At 36.2% G+C, this 14,556-nt stretch overlaps 1 protein-coding gene across 4 annotated transcripts in view; it reads left to right on the top strand.

Annotated features, from left to right (window-relative positions):
• Nucleotides 1-14,556, top strand: part of CAMSAP2 (calmodulin regulated spectrin associated protein family member 2) — an 82,847-nt gene that overhangs the window by 36,291 nt on the left and 32,000 nt on the right. For 2 of the 4 annotated variants that reach the window (XM_042029942.1, XM_042029943.1), the window contains exons 3-5: nucleotides 4,120-4,281; nucleotides 4,956-5,039; nucleotides 11,109-11,141. In XM_042029942.1, the coding sequence (XP_041885876.1) occupies nucleotides 4,120-4,281; nucleotides 4,956-5,039; nucleotides 11,109-11,141 (279 nt within the window). The remainder of the gene's footprint in view (nucleotides 1-4,119; nucleotides 4,282-4,955; nucleotides 5,040-11,108; nucleotides 11,142-14,556) is intronic. The other 2 variants (XM_042029944.1, XM_042029945.1) reach the window with 1 other exon arrangement.

A 14,556-nucleotide genomic window follows, 5' to 3' on the forward strand; every position in this document is an offset into this window, starting at 1 on the left:
TTAAGATTAGTAAGTTAAAACTCTTGTGTTCTGTGCAGGCTGTAGCTGGGAAAGACAAAACCACATTTGTCTCTTAGAAAATAAAATACCTGTAAGAATCCAGCATTTTGTATTTTTTAATATATTGTTGTGTTCTATTTAAGGCTTTATTGCTTTGCACCATTGTAGTGAAGCAATCAAAGAAAAAAAGGTTTTTTTGAATTGGCTTAAGACAAATCTCTGCATAACACTTATGTGAGAAGTGTATTATTTCCTGTGTTGTTCACTGCTGCTGTGTTGATCTTGATTTTTTTTGGTGGTATTTCTCTAATGGTTTTGTGTAATTTAATGTTACCATTTGGGGCTTTTTAAAGTTATTTCTCTAAATTGATTTTTCTTTTTCGGAATTGTACATCTTTATTTATGCCTTGCTGCAATTCTGGATGTGGGAGGTATGTGACAGCATGGAATCCTGCCTGGGTTTTTTAGGCTGTGTCTCAGAATGCTGCCACCTCAGAGGAAATACCAACACTTAATGTACTGTCTTCATCCCAGTCATCAGCAGCTCCTTCAGGGGACTTCCTTCAGGCATTGTGTTCCAGGCTTGTCCAGAGAGAGAAGACATTGCTGAGTGGTTCATCCCAGTTTCTGCCCAGCTCCAAGTGGTTTCTGCTTCTCCCTCAGATAGGAAATGTTGCTTCCTTGCATAATTCACTCATAACTGCAGATCTGACTAGTAAAAATGAACTCTCCCTCTGGATTCTTTTAGCTGTACCTAAAATATGCTGTTCGGTGAGAGAGGCAAAAAAACCTCAGAACTTTATTATTACCAACAGAATTTCTTAAAAATTGGGGTTTTTTAGAGGGCTTCAGCAGTTATGCTGACAATGCCTGTATTTGGAAGAGTAGGACACTGTTTTTATAGTGCAGTTTTAATTTACTCTTTCTCATTGAGCATAGTGAATCAAGAGATGTAAAAGAACGCAGCATGTCTGTTCTTTCCAGAATAAATGGAAGAAAACCAGTAGGGCTGTATGTGGAATTAAATAGTTTTCTCATTCTTCTTGTAACTCCTTTAAGAAAAAAACCCAGCAAACAAACCAAACTAAACAAACAACTGGTTTAGATATAAGGTATCATATATGTTTATTTCATTGCTTGCAATTTTCTAGGGGAATAAATCCATATACGTTACTAGTTTTGAATATTTTCATTAGTAAAGAAACTATTTATAAAACCAAAAGTTTGATTTTTGCTAGCTGAAAAAAGTGGCAATTCGTTGTTTGTTTCTCAGGATAATACTCATTTTTCTTTTTATTATTTACTGTTTTTTACAAGTCTTCTGAGTGTCCTGCCTGGATTATAAAGAAAATAACTTGGAGTCACTTTTGAGACTGAAGATGCTTGTATTTGATTTCTTGTATAAAAGAAGGATTGTGACATGGATCTAGCCAGTGTCAGTAAAAGTTTATTACACTTAGTTTTGATAGTACAAATCTGAGGTCATTCTTCCCTCTGTTTGTTTAAGTAGTTTGCACTTCATTAATGATTTGCAAGAAACATTGAAAATGAGACTCAGTTGACTAATTGTAAATAATTTACTTTTCCTAATATATTTATAATGTACTGAGCATACTGGCAGTTTTAGCAACACTTCAGTGGCTTTCTCTGTCCACTGGCAATCCACTTTATAGGTGTTTTCCAGAGAAGCTCATGATCCAGCATGGGGGCTGTGAAGGCTACTAAATTCCCTCTGGGGAGTTCCAGTGGCTGCTTTTCTTGCAGGCTGGTCTCAGAGCACAGGTGTAGTAGCCAGGGAACTACTCATGGATCAACAGCTGGGGAAGAAGATGCTGCTTTCACACCTGCTGGGAGCTTTCATACCTGCATTCCCGCAGGCAGGGAATGAAGGGTGGAAACAATGCCCTTGTGCAGCAGGCAGTGTGAACAGTTCCTGATCAGCCTGGGTGACTCCTAGCACACTCCTAGCAGTAGCATTCTCTATGAGGCCACTCTTAGTCTGGCTGAAAAACACATTTTTGTGCACTACCTCCTCTAAAAAACCAAATCCAGCATTTTCTTGCTGATTCAATGTCTCTTTCTAGTTTTTTTGAAGACGTTCTGAAAATAGCACAAGGTTTTAACTCAGGTGCTATTCATTCTAGGCAAGATGTAGCAAGGAAAGATTATTAGAGCAATGACCTTGGATGCCAGACATGATCCAAATCTTCCCTTCTTTCCTGCATGTTACACGTGCTAAACTACCTTTCTGCAATCTGACCTGGGAACTCCTACCAGAAGTGCATGGATCTGTCTGGCTGACCCAGGCTCTGCAATCCCTCACAAGGATTTGGGGGACTGTACTCGTAGTTAATGTGATACTTTGAACCTTCCTCTGCACTGCATTGCTGGGCCAGCAGAGGAGTGGTTCGTGCATCCCTGTGTAGCATTGCTGCACTGCACACTGGAGTGCAGGCTCCTCAGGAGGCTGGACACAGGCAATACCTTTCCTTCTTAAGTACTTTTGGGTGGCAAGATTCAGCTGCCCAGCACGTTCCTCCACTCACCTAAGAGCTTATATCAGTATTTGTCCATAAAGGTCTGTAAATAAGCTCCTAAGGCATAATAATGGTGGTGGAAGGAGTTTATTCAGACTGGGTCCATCAGTAGTGGCAGCAGTAAGGAGGTGCTGATTCGTTGCCCAGCTGCTGCTGCTACTGGGAGCACACATGGAGTCTGTGGCAGACCGGGCTCTCAGGTCATACCCAGGGTCCAAGGAGAATAAGCTTGTCCCAGGAAGATTGGCTGTCAACTTGAGTTTTGTGAATGCCTGTTAAGTGTAGTTTGCCTTTTTTTGTGAAACAAAGCAACTTAATTGCTTTAAAAAATTGGGTATTTGCTGCTGCCTACTTCTGAGGTCAGCATCATCACTTGCATTGATATAAACATTGAGAGCAGTGTATAGTCTGAATCTGTTCTTTTTCCTGCTGGGAATTCTGGATGTGCATGAGCTACGTTAACTGTTATGATTAGATAGCATATTGCTGTGTGACGCATGTTGTTCATCGCTGTCACCATGGCTGTTACAGCTACCTTGTGAGATGTTTGTGTGAATATTTTTTATAGTATTGAAGTGATGGTGTTAACAAGTGTTCGGGATCTTTGGTTGCATCCTGAGCTGTGTTTAAAGGCAGTGTTTTAAAAATACTGTCTTTGGAAAGTGGTCTGGTCTATGGGAAATCTTGCTTAATACTTAGAAAGCTGTTTCTGTTTTTCTTATCATGAAGCAGAAGGAAATGTGTTTAGCTGTAGGCACTGCCTCTAAAAACAACTATCATTTTATTATTCAGTCACACGAATCTAATGTAAATCCTGGTTGTCATCCTCTTTTTTTTGGTTATTGTGTTGGGTTGGGGGGGGGGGATTGTTTGTTCATTTTGAACTATTACAAACTGTGAAATAGCCATCATCGTTATATATATATATATATATATATAAACCACCAGAAGAAATGTAACTCCTCTTTTAACAGAAGGTATATTGTTTTAAACCTAGTTGAGTATATATAGCTGTGGAACCTACACTACATCTGCATAACATAACTAGAAGAAAAATAAATGTTATTCTATCATGTTGAGTTTTTACTGAAGATTAGTACAATCATGTCTTCTTCCTGGATTAGGACTTTAAATATAGATAAACTTTCACATATTAATGCAGCATTTTCATGATGATGAAGGCTGTTTAGCAGGCAGTTTCAGCTTTTATTTTCAGTACAAATAACATCTATCAGACAGGGGGTTTTGGTTTTGCTATGAGTGACAAATTTAAAAGATCTCTTTAGCTCTGTTAAAAGTGATGTGATGTTTGAATTAAACTTGCTTATTCTGTTCACTTTCAGTTCTTTAAATTTGGTGTTAATTTTACAGAAGTTATTTTAATTTGCAATTTAATCTGTTTTCTCCAGTCTCTTATGTTTGTTTTCACTTGTTTTTCATTTAAAAACTGACAACCTGATAGAGAACTTGTAGCATTTACACTTTTGGTCTTTTCATCTTTGTGCCTATGTTCAGAAGCAATACATAAGAAAGTGATCTTTCAATTTGCAAACTAATCAGGTGTTGGTGCTTCTCATTGTAGAGTGCTCACTTGGCCATGATCGATACCCTCATGATGGCTTATACTGTGGAGATGGTCAGTGTTGAGAAAGTCATCGCATGCACTCAGCAGTATTCAACCTTCTTCCAAGCTACAGAAGTACCCTATGACATTGAGGATGCTGTCATGTACTGGATAAACAAGGTATGAGTGCTGGAAAAGCAAACTGGGATTTTCTTTGTTGTCTGTATGATTCGATTAGAGATGAGAGGCTAGGATATGTATTTATGTATGTAGGTATATCAGGACTGTTTTGATACAGACTGTTCCTTCATCTGCTGTTTTTGGAATATAAAAAGATAAGTTTGCAGAAATAAGTTAAACATGTGTGAACCAAATAAATGGGAGGTCTAAATTAATACTGTAATATATACTACATATGACATCTTAGGTGTCACGGTCACGTTGAGAAGCCACGGTGCCTGCTTAAGGGTCTCTTTTTGGCTCTTTATAAGTTGTCATGTACTTTATCATGATTTAAATGCAAAGGTATTCTGTTTGTTTGAACATATCTTGCTTGTGTGTGATCTACCTTCACTGAGCAATCAAATCAAGTAACAAGGGTACCTTGTTAATCAAATGTGACTGAGCATAATAAGGGACAGGTTAGTTTGTATCGTGTAAAGCTAACAAGCAGTGACCTTAGACTGTATCCGACACTGACATTTGCTGGTTTTGCTTCAGGGCTATAGTCTGAAATGTTTGGTTTATGTTTTTAGTTAACTCTGTGTTCGTGATTTATAGACCTTTTGAAAAACTTCTAATTTCTGTGACTTGTTTCTTAGAACAGACAACTAAATGAGCTATTTTGTCTCTAGGTAAATGAACATTTGAAAGACATCATGGAACAGGAACAAAAACTAAAAGAGCATCACAGTGCAGAATCTGCAGGAGGTCAAAAGGTAGGTGTGGGAGTTAAAATATTTTAAATAAGAGTAAGCATTTATCTGTAAATGCTTACTCTTGCAGACATTGAACTTTTAACTGCTTGTTAAAGAAAGCAAATTCGTAGTATTCATTTTGTTATTAGTTTTATCATTTCCATGAAAATACCCATTTAAAAGTAAAACTAACAGAGTTGCACTTTTTATAGCCAGTTGTCCTTTCTGACAAATAAATCTTTGATAGCAGGGAAACATCTGTTACATTAGTGGTAAGGAATTTAAGATTAACGAACACTTTAGAATGAATTAAAACCCCATACAGATCTTATATGAAAAAGACTGGAACTTGTTTCATGGTTTTTAATAGTTTTTTCTTTCATGAATCTCAAAAGAGAGATCTGTATGTGATATCATGGGGAGGATTGCTCTGGCTATGATCCAAAGTACTGGTTGATTACAGGTTTTATTATATATACAATAAAACCAGATTACGTTTGATTCCCTTTCCTAACAGGATTTTGTTTCTTTTGTTTGCAGAGCTCAGTTAATTAAGTAGTATTATATACACATCAAAATAGGTAGGGATAGCAGACAGTTCCAGAGTATGTAAAATTACTTGCTTCAGAAAGATCCTTTACCCTGTTGTGATGTAATTATTATTGAAGAATTGGTAATCAGTTTGAACACCTTTTGGTATTATCCCTGCACTTGAATGCAGAACAGATTTCCAAGCTGCTGCAAGGCTGTAATCCTCCTTCCCATCCTGGTGTGTTCTCACGTAAGCTGCTGCCTCCTTTTCAGTGCCACTTTGAAGCAGTGACAGGTTACCAGCCTGGATTAGATGTTCAGCTTCAAAAAACATGAATGTAGTGAATATCTTTGCATTTGTAGGGGTTTTTTAAATGTAAGGAATGCCAATGAAGGCTAATCAGGTTGTGACTCAGCAAAAGAAAATGGTGGTTCTTCCAATAATGGTGTGCATATACCCTGGTGCATATACCCTGCCATGGAAAATTTAAACTGTTTGCAACAGTGATAATAGCATAGAAATCTGGAGAATAAGGTGTCCTTGACAAGTTCATTTCTCAAATTTAGATAAAACAAAGTTAACAGAGGCCAGGCAGATAACCTGTGTTCCTCTGTCCTCTAGTGGTTTTTCTTTCTCCTGAAAAGAATAGTAGGAAGTTTTATGTGGGTTTTAGGCCATCTTGAAAAGAAGAGAACAATTTTGAAAATTGAAAGTGCATGAGAGTCTTAATATGGTAAACAAATATATATCAAAGAGAAAATTATTATCAGAGCAATTCCATCAAATTGTCTGTATTTGTAAAAATCCAGTAATATTTGTTTTCACTTCACTTATTTGCAACTTCTATTAGGAGTAAAAAGATAACATTTTTAGTTTATAGTTTATCTTCACTGTCAAAATTTTTAAATCAATTGTTAAAAAATTTATATAATCTGTAACTGATGCCATAAAGGGACTTGGTGGAATAACACATTTACCTAAAAATGGTATTGTGTTGTTTTTAATGAATTTTGAAGCTGTAACACAGCACAAGAGCCCAGTTCTGTTGGCCAAGGTATAAATGCATTTGCAAAATAGCAAAATCATGGAACAGTTGCCATATAATGGAAAAAATGTGTATTTAAGGCCATCTCTTCTGTACACTGTGTTTTTGATACTATTATCCCAGGTACACGTTATGTTTTTTGCCTCACTAGGGATTCAACTGCATAAATTATATTGTCAAGTAAGGTGCTCCATGCTTGGGGGTTGTATTAGCATGAGGATTATTTAACTCCAGGGTTTTTTTGATAAACTGTTCAACTGATGGTTAATTTACCATGAAATCTCAGCTTTTCTTTTAGTCATATGTCTCACACTATTTCCCAAGTTTTCGCTTACTTTTTCTAAAGGTAATGGTCATTGCATGCATGCAAACATCTGAGGTTCAGAAACGCAAGAAACATCCTAACTGAACCCTGTATTTCTTCACAGAGGATTATACTGAATGTGGCTTTACAAGGAAAACTAATGCAGATGCATTGGATGGGTCCACTGCATCAAATCAAGTTGGCCAGCATTTCTAACAGGAGTTCCTGTTAAATTATCATGTGGCTCCTGTCAAGCACGTCTTAATGTTGATTCCCAGATGCCCAGGTGTTTTACACTGATTATGTGTCTCCAGATTGCATCAGTCCATGTATTCCTTCTTTAAAAGCACAGAATCAATGTTGTATTTGCCTTACCACTGCATCTCAGCAAAGCTGTGAAAGAACTGTAGCTGAATTCCTGTACCAGGTTTGGGTATTGTTGAAATATGTATATAATTTTTCATTTCATGTTGTGCTTTGGTATAGTCATTAGTAACAATAAATATTCTTAGATTAAAAACAGGTGAGCAGGGGGGAATTAAGTTCTGCCTTTTTATTAACTAAAGCTCTATTACATGACTTTCCATTTTTTTGGAAAAATTAAACTATGCTTCTATAGATTTATTTAGAATTTTCTATGCTCATGTTACAGTTGTAGCTTAATTCTCAGTATCTGAATTGTTTTATTTTCTTTCTTTGATGTTTTTAAATTCCTAACTGCTGGTTCTATTTGTTTTTTATAACTTAGCATGAAGGGGAACTGGAATGTTCCATTGTTCAGCTTTTAATGTTTTCCACCATCATTTTCAGGCTGGGGTTTTTTAATTTAGGTTCTCCATGTTACCAAGACAGTTAGCTGTTCAAATGGCGAACTCCACTTGAAAATTTAAGAAGGTTTGCTATCTGCCTTTTTCTAGGCAAAACCTTTGTTTATTTAAGTTTCAGAGTTTCCAAGGTATGGTCAGGTCTGGAACCGGAATTAAATTTAAATTCTGAATGCCTCTTCTGATCAGAGATGGCCAGGCAAACATGGGAAGAATAGATAATTTTAGTCAATAGGGAAAGCTTTTCTTTAATTTTAATTTCTGGCCAAGAAACAGTAAAATTAGGTACCTAAAAGGTGAAACAAAGTTAACAAGTAAATTTTTTTTAGTGATTTCATAATTCCCTACAGTTATACATTTGTAAATTAATCAGTTGTGAAAAATAATTTCAGTGTAACCCTCAAGCGTGCCAAACTGTGCTACTGTGTTGTTACAAAACTGTGGTGAATCTTCTTGCAATTAATAGTAAATTTCTATGTTTACAAAAGGTTTAAACATCAAATACAGATTATTAGATAATACAAATGATAGGATATACCTATTTTCTATTTCTGGGTAGATAAAATCAGTATTAACAGATTATGAGGTTGCTTTTTTCTTTCCCTGTCTTCTGCTACTAGCTGTCTGTAGAAGATAAGAGAGGAAGGAGTATGTATGATTTTTAGTTCCAGGTAGTCCCCTGTGGATCTTGATCAGCTGGTGATTTGTGGTAACCCCATCTTTTTCTGGTAGAGTCTCTGCATCTCTTTTCAGAATTAGGATTTCAAGTTTTGTAGTAAATAGCTTTGGTTTTCAGGCTTCCACTGAATAATACGTAGTGAATGTACAGTTGCACTGGTTAAACTGCTGATTTTCAGTGTAGTTGGAACTTTCCCAAAAACATGTTATTCTTCTGTCTGCTTCTGTGGTTTAGACTGAATCAGCCTTAACAGATTTAAGTCAAATCCAAATCCTATGAAAGAAACAAATGTAGCTTCATTTAAGTACCTGGATTCTTCAAGCTTTTTTTAAGATCAGTTTAAACAGTGCAACTTCTTGTGTGAAGGTAAAACACTAACGCTGTAGTTCCACTTTCAATTTAATGTTTCATAAATCCACACTGCTAGCAAAACCTAACCTGTCAAGAAGAAAAGTTTGCAGCAGAATCAGCTTCTTGATCCAATCAATGCATAGCTGCATGAACACAAATGATGGTGCAAAGAACATAGCAGAAACAACAGTTAGTGAAAGGCATGACTATTGTGTTTTGGCACCATAAGATGAGTTTATATGGACATAAATTTATCATAGCCATTTTTAAAACTTCTTGTTGGGGGGATAAAAAAAATCATCATGCAAAACTGTAGGCTCTCAACCTGAGGGACTATTTTGTTTTTTTCAGCTGTTTTGTTTTGTGGGGTTTTATTTTGGTGGTGGTGGTGGGAAGAAGTCAGCCAGGATTCTCTGCTTAGTTTGTTTCATAGTGACTGATTTTTATGAAGTTCCAGGGCAAAAAAGTTTATTCTTGCTGATCCAAAGTGACAGTACTGAATTCTCAGGTTACTGAATTTAGTGACAGCCACTGAACTCCCAGGTTGTCCAAGAGACTTCAGCTTTTCTGTATCTCTTTTCCTTTAAGTGGCCTTACAAAATGTATGCTTATAAATCTTACGGTCTCTTTGCATTTGAATTTGATTATCTAAAGTCTTTCACTCCTCTGAAGCGTATTCAGTCATCTCAACCACAGTTTCAACCAAGTGGATAAATAAAGGTGCATATTGGATTACTAGTTTTGAGTTCTGTTACTGTTATGCAGAGCTGGTCTTCGGAATTGAAATGAATGTGTGCTTTCTTCCAAAGAGTACTTCTTCAGCCTAGCATTAAATAGACATTGGTGGAGTCCAGGTCTGAAGTAACACTGCACCTTGATAAATGCAAGGAAGATGTTCCTGTCAGTGTTAAATAGAGTAATAGGCAGCCTAGGTCTGATCTTAGCCAGTTTAGCCAAAACCTTGCTCTATGATATGGTTTAGAATTCCTGATTGCTGTTGAAAATGAAGACAGTTTGTTTTCAAATTTGCATGCTTTTCCATACACTGACTATATTTTGGTGAAATGATGAGAAACTGAACCCTATGGAAAGTGCTTTAGCTGGGTGTGACAGAAATGTCCAGAGCCACACACGGACATGCATCTTGCAGTTTATTTCTTCTAAGTGCCCTTGGCATTCTCCACTGAACAATCTAGTTAAATGGAGGAGAGGGATGTTGAGAATAGCTGTGTTACCAATGCGCACCCGTTAGTGCACGACAGCTTTTTTCCATAAAAGCTCTGTATCATTGCTGCAGTTGTTTTCAAGGTTTCATAGAAGCACAGTATTTTAGTAACATAAAATAATAAGGTTCCATAGCAGTTTGTTCCCTGGTAGTTTGAAACTACATTTTTACCATTTCCAGATAATATTTATCTTCATTAAAATAAATAAAATAAATAAATTCTTTCCTGCACTTTCGTAATGGGGTTTTTATTTTTATTTTATTTTTCCTACAATGAAATCAATAGAGTGGTGATGTTTTCTCTGTGTGTTTATAGTACTGGTACATAATATTTTTATTCTTAATACCAGAAGTATTATGCCAGATTAGTGCACAGAGTTGCAGAAAAAATCAGTGTGCTTCAGATTAGTATTTTTTTATCAAATAATGAGTTTAGAGTTTTATGTATCAGTTCTGATAATTCCTCTGCCAGTAGTCAAAACTCCATCTACATTTCAGGTCATTGCACATCATGCAGCTGATGCTAATGTGATTTGTCATTGTAAAAATATAACTGCCTGTACCTCTTGTTGTCATGAAAACTGTCATGATTGTTTAAAAATATTGTTGAATGTTATTGTTTGGCTTGAAGTAACTAACACAAGCTTCACTGCAGTTGGGTGTACTGTACTACCGTGTGTTTATCCCTTTTCTCATTGCTTTAGCTTCCCTGCTTCCCCATGTGTTCTGCTGGAGTTCATTTTGATACTTGTGATATCATGACTTCAAGTCTCAAATGAATTCTTCAGTCGGATTGCATATGTAGAGTACAATTAGATGTGTGAAAGCATTTCATAAAACTGCATTGATCTGACAATCTTAGCTGTTCATGTGGGAAAATTATAATGTTGATCTACAAAGAGTGCAGACATATTTCACCAGTGTTACTGCTGCTAATTAGCTCAATACGCAGAGGTTACAGTGCACTTATGCTTGCCATTAAATTACAACTCACTGTTATACAAAACTAAGAATGTTAAAGAAAATTGCTTTATAAAAGTAATTTATGAAATCTGATAAAATGTTCCTTTTTTTTTTTTTTTCCCTTTGCTTTTTGCTTTTATCCTTTTTTCCTACTGCTTCCTCTGAAGTCTCCTACCAAATGGTTTTGGAAACTGGTTCCTGTAAGTTTGCCCAACTGCTTCACTTTGATCAAATTGCTTATTTTGGGAATGGCTTTGTCCATGTCATGCTGGTCTAATCATTCATTTCATTTATCTGTATGAGCTAATTTTATAAGAGATTGCCCTGCAAAGGAGCGCATACTGCAGAAGCCTGTTTTGCAAGGTAATCTGTGCAAAAGAAATGTGAGATATGATGCTGGATAAGGAATTACTTTTCAAGCAGTCAGTGGCTTTGTACAAGGCAGTGCTACCTGCTATTAACTCAGGTCAAATGATCAGGGTATTCGCAAACTACTTTTTCATAAGCTTTCAGTAAGCACATGTTATTTGATACCAATTCACTTTTAAAAAGAGACTTGCAGAAGTAGTTTTTAATTGTTGATGCTACATGGAATCTGAAATCATATTTATTTTAACCATATGCAATCATTGCACCATTCATCTAGAATTCCCCATTTTTTCAGCTGATTTAACATTGCTGTTAATCTCTCCCCACACAAAATGACCCAAAGCAGCCTACTTTTACTGAGATTATAATTTCACTAAAAGTAATAAAAAAATAACTTTCCATGTCTGCAATAATAATAACGTTTTTTTCTCTGCGCTGTGTCACCTTGGGGTTGTCATTACTTTCGTCTATCATGTGGAATTCACACTTGATGTGCATTCAGATTGTTTATTTGGTAACAGGTTTGGCTGAGAACAGCTGTTTAGGTATATGCAGAATTACATACTTCTGATATAAATTCCAAAGAACTAATTCCCATCTGTCATTGCTCTAAAGATTACCAAATAATTGATCTAACAGTCCCTCAGATATTTGTTGTCATAACGAATAAAAGATTGCTCTTACACTGCAAAAGAAATTGAAAATAACAAGGCAGTTGCATGTAGGCAACAAAAAAAATTACTCTGTGTCTGGAAAACCAATTTAAAAGTACTGTCTCCAGCAGCCTAAGCAGTGTTCAGATTCCTGACAGTCTATGGGCAATTGCTCTATTAAAGTATTTATTACAGTTGTGACACACACAGATACTCTGCTCTTCACAGTATAGCCATTTAATTTTGTTTTGGAATTAAGGTAGTGTAACTAATTGGAGGGAATAATGTAAAAAACAAATTAAGATAGACCACGATATCACAAATTTTTTGTCTTATTTTGACAAAATAAGGCTACTTCAAAACAGTTTCAGAATGTTTGTGTTCTGTTTTAGTCTAGGGTGTTAGTTTAGTAGTGATTCTCTTCCTTTGCATAAAAATGATATTCAACTATAAAATACTCAATCTGTTGAGAAGCTAACTCCAGGTTGCCTGTCATTTATCCATAAACAACTTGAACTAGTGGTATTTATGTTACTTTGTGTTGTTAGTTCAGTAGAGATGCAGTTAAACCCCGAGTGCTACTGATAATACTCAGGCTGCTCTATTACTTCAGACAGTCTTGTCTCTTCCCTTTAGAATAGAGCACGTTTCATAGTGGCAGATATTCCTGAGCATACAGGCAGCTAAAAACTCTGATAAGTATATTTATAACATGTTATCTACTGTATGGTAAATGTGTAAGAGCATTCATTATTAATGATTAACTCTGAATACACACAAGCACTTATGACAGAGTAGCTGGTGTGCTGTTGGTTCATCTTTAGCCAACCTTGTTTGTAGGCAAGTGTCTCGACTATACCTAGACTAGTTTAAGTGGAATAAGCTCAAAGAAGCTAAATCGAGATGGTTTAGGATCTCAGAAACAAGATGCCTGTATTAGCATTTATGTTTCGATTAGCTCTAGAGCTTTATAATAAACGTAGAAGTTCGTCTTTTGCATTGTTGGATATATATTTAGTAGCAAACACTGCAGCTGATGAGAAGATTTTCTTCAAATGGAAGTTGATTTAAAATGCAGTGCAATTACCAGTATTTTTCATTTTTTAAGTATAATTTCTTTTATCTTTTCAACCAAATTGAAACATGATGCCTGCTATACTCTAATGAACCTGGCAGATCAGGTTATATGAGTTTATTTTTCCTGAAGTAGTGTGCTTGGCATTCTCTACGATTAATTAAATCCTCTATGTCCACTTCAAAGATATTACACAGTTTCTAACATGGGTGGGCACTGTTCATAAGGCCAGTGAAGGCATCATCAAAGTACTTTTTCCACAGGATTTACTGTGCAACACCACTGTATTGTCAATTTCAAATAATTTTGAATACTCCATTAAAAGATGCTATTCAAAAGAATATGTAAGTTAAACAGAGCTTGTTGGGCCATGATGCTCTGTCCGTCCCTATCCTATATCCTTACCATAACTCATGCTTAATTATAATTAAATTGTGATATTTCATAGACTTACTTTTAGTCATTTTGAGGAGTACATGCATGGACATAATAACATGGAATTTGAAACATAGGGAATTTTCATCATAGTGGGTCACTGGATTGCTGTAGAGTTAGAAAGAATAAACTTTCACTGCAAGTATAATTGGCCTATTTCATTAGAGATACTAGGGAATATTAAGAACATGGAGAAAAGAGTATTAATAATGCATAACAGAACACGATTTTTGTTTGGTGTTAATGTTTCCTCTAGCACACAAAAATGGGATTTTCATTTTTATACAGCATATTTGGCACACAAATACCACTACACTGAAAGCATGAAGTAACAACTAACTCTCAGAGAGTTTGTTAAAATATTAATTGGTTGAGGTATAAGTTCTCTGGGCCATGTACAAGCTCTTTATTTTTCTAGAACTGATGTGGCTGCTGTTGCCAGATTAGGCTTTTACTTCTTAGGCCAGTTAGGGGACGCTGACATTCACTGAGATAACCCCACATCATCCTGACAGAAATCCAGTGACAGTAAGTACAGCCCTCAGGGTTAGTCTGTGGTTCCACAGACTTTTTTGTGTGCAAAGATGGCTTAAACAATTCCTACTCCACCCATAAAACCTCCATCCCTGCTCATGTGCTCATTCACTGCAGAAACAAAGGAGTTGCTGTAGCTGGGCCAATGGTTTTGCCATACAGTCCCATCAGCAATTGCTCTGGCACAGCCAAAAGATGGAGAGGAGGAGGTAGGAACAGTCAGTTTTAGCCTTGCTGGGAAAAGTGACTTCCACAAAGACTTCTCAGAGCCCCTACAGGGAGACTTGCAGTTCAGTGTTTGTATAGATGGATTTAAATAGTGTAAGATTAACTCAGAAACGCTCTACTGCTTGTAAGTAGTTCTGTGGTACGAATAGAGAAGTAACCCTTTGCTACTCTTTTAAAAATGTCTTAGTACATAATACTAACAAATTAAAATCTATACCACTTTCTTCCACCTCCATTTGTTTTTCCAGGAAGAGGTGGGAAAAAACTAGGAATGATGTTAAATCCGTTTTTTCAGTAAGCCCTCCTCTCCTATCACAGAAA

The sequence above is a fragment of the Corvus kubaryi genome, unplaced genomic scaffold (assembly GCF_017639235.1).
Source record: "Corvus kubaryi isolate FWS band 111438036 unplaced genomic scaffold, C.kubaryi_AGA036_p1.0 37334, whole genome shotgun sequence".
Classification (NCBI taxonomy): Eukaryota; Metazoa; Chordata; class Aves; order Passeriformes; family Corvidae; genus Corvus; species Corvus kubaryi.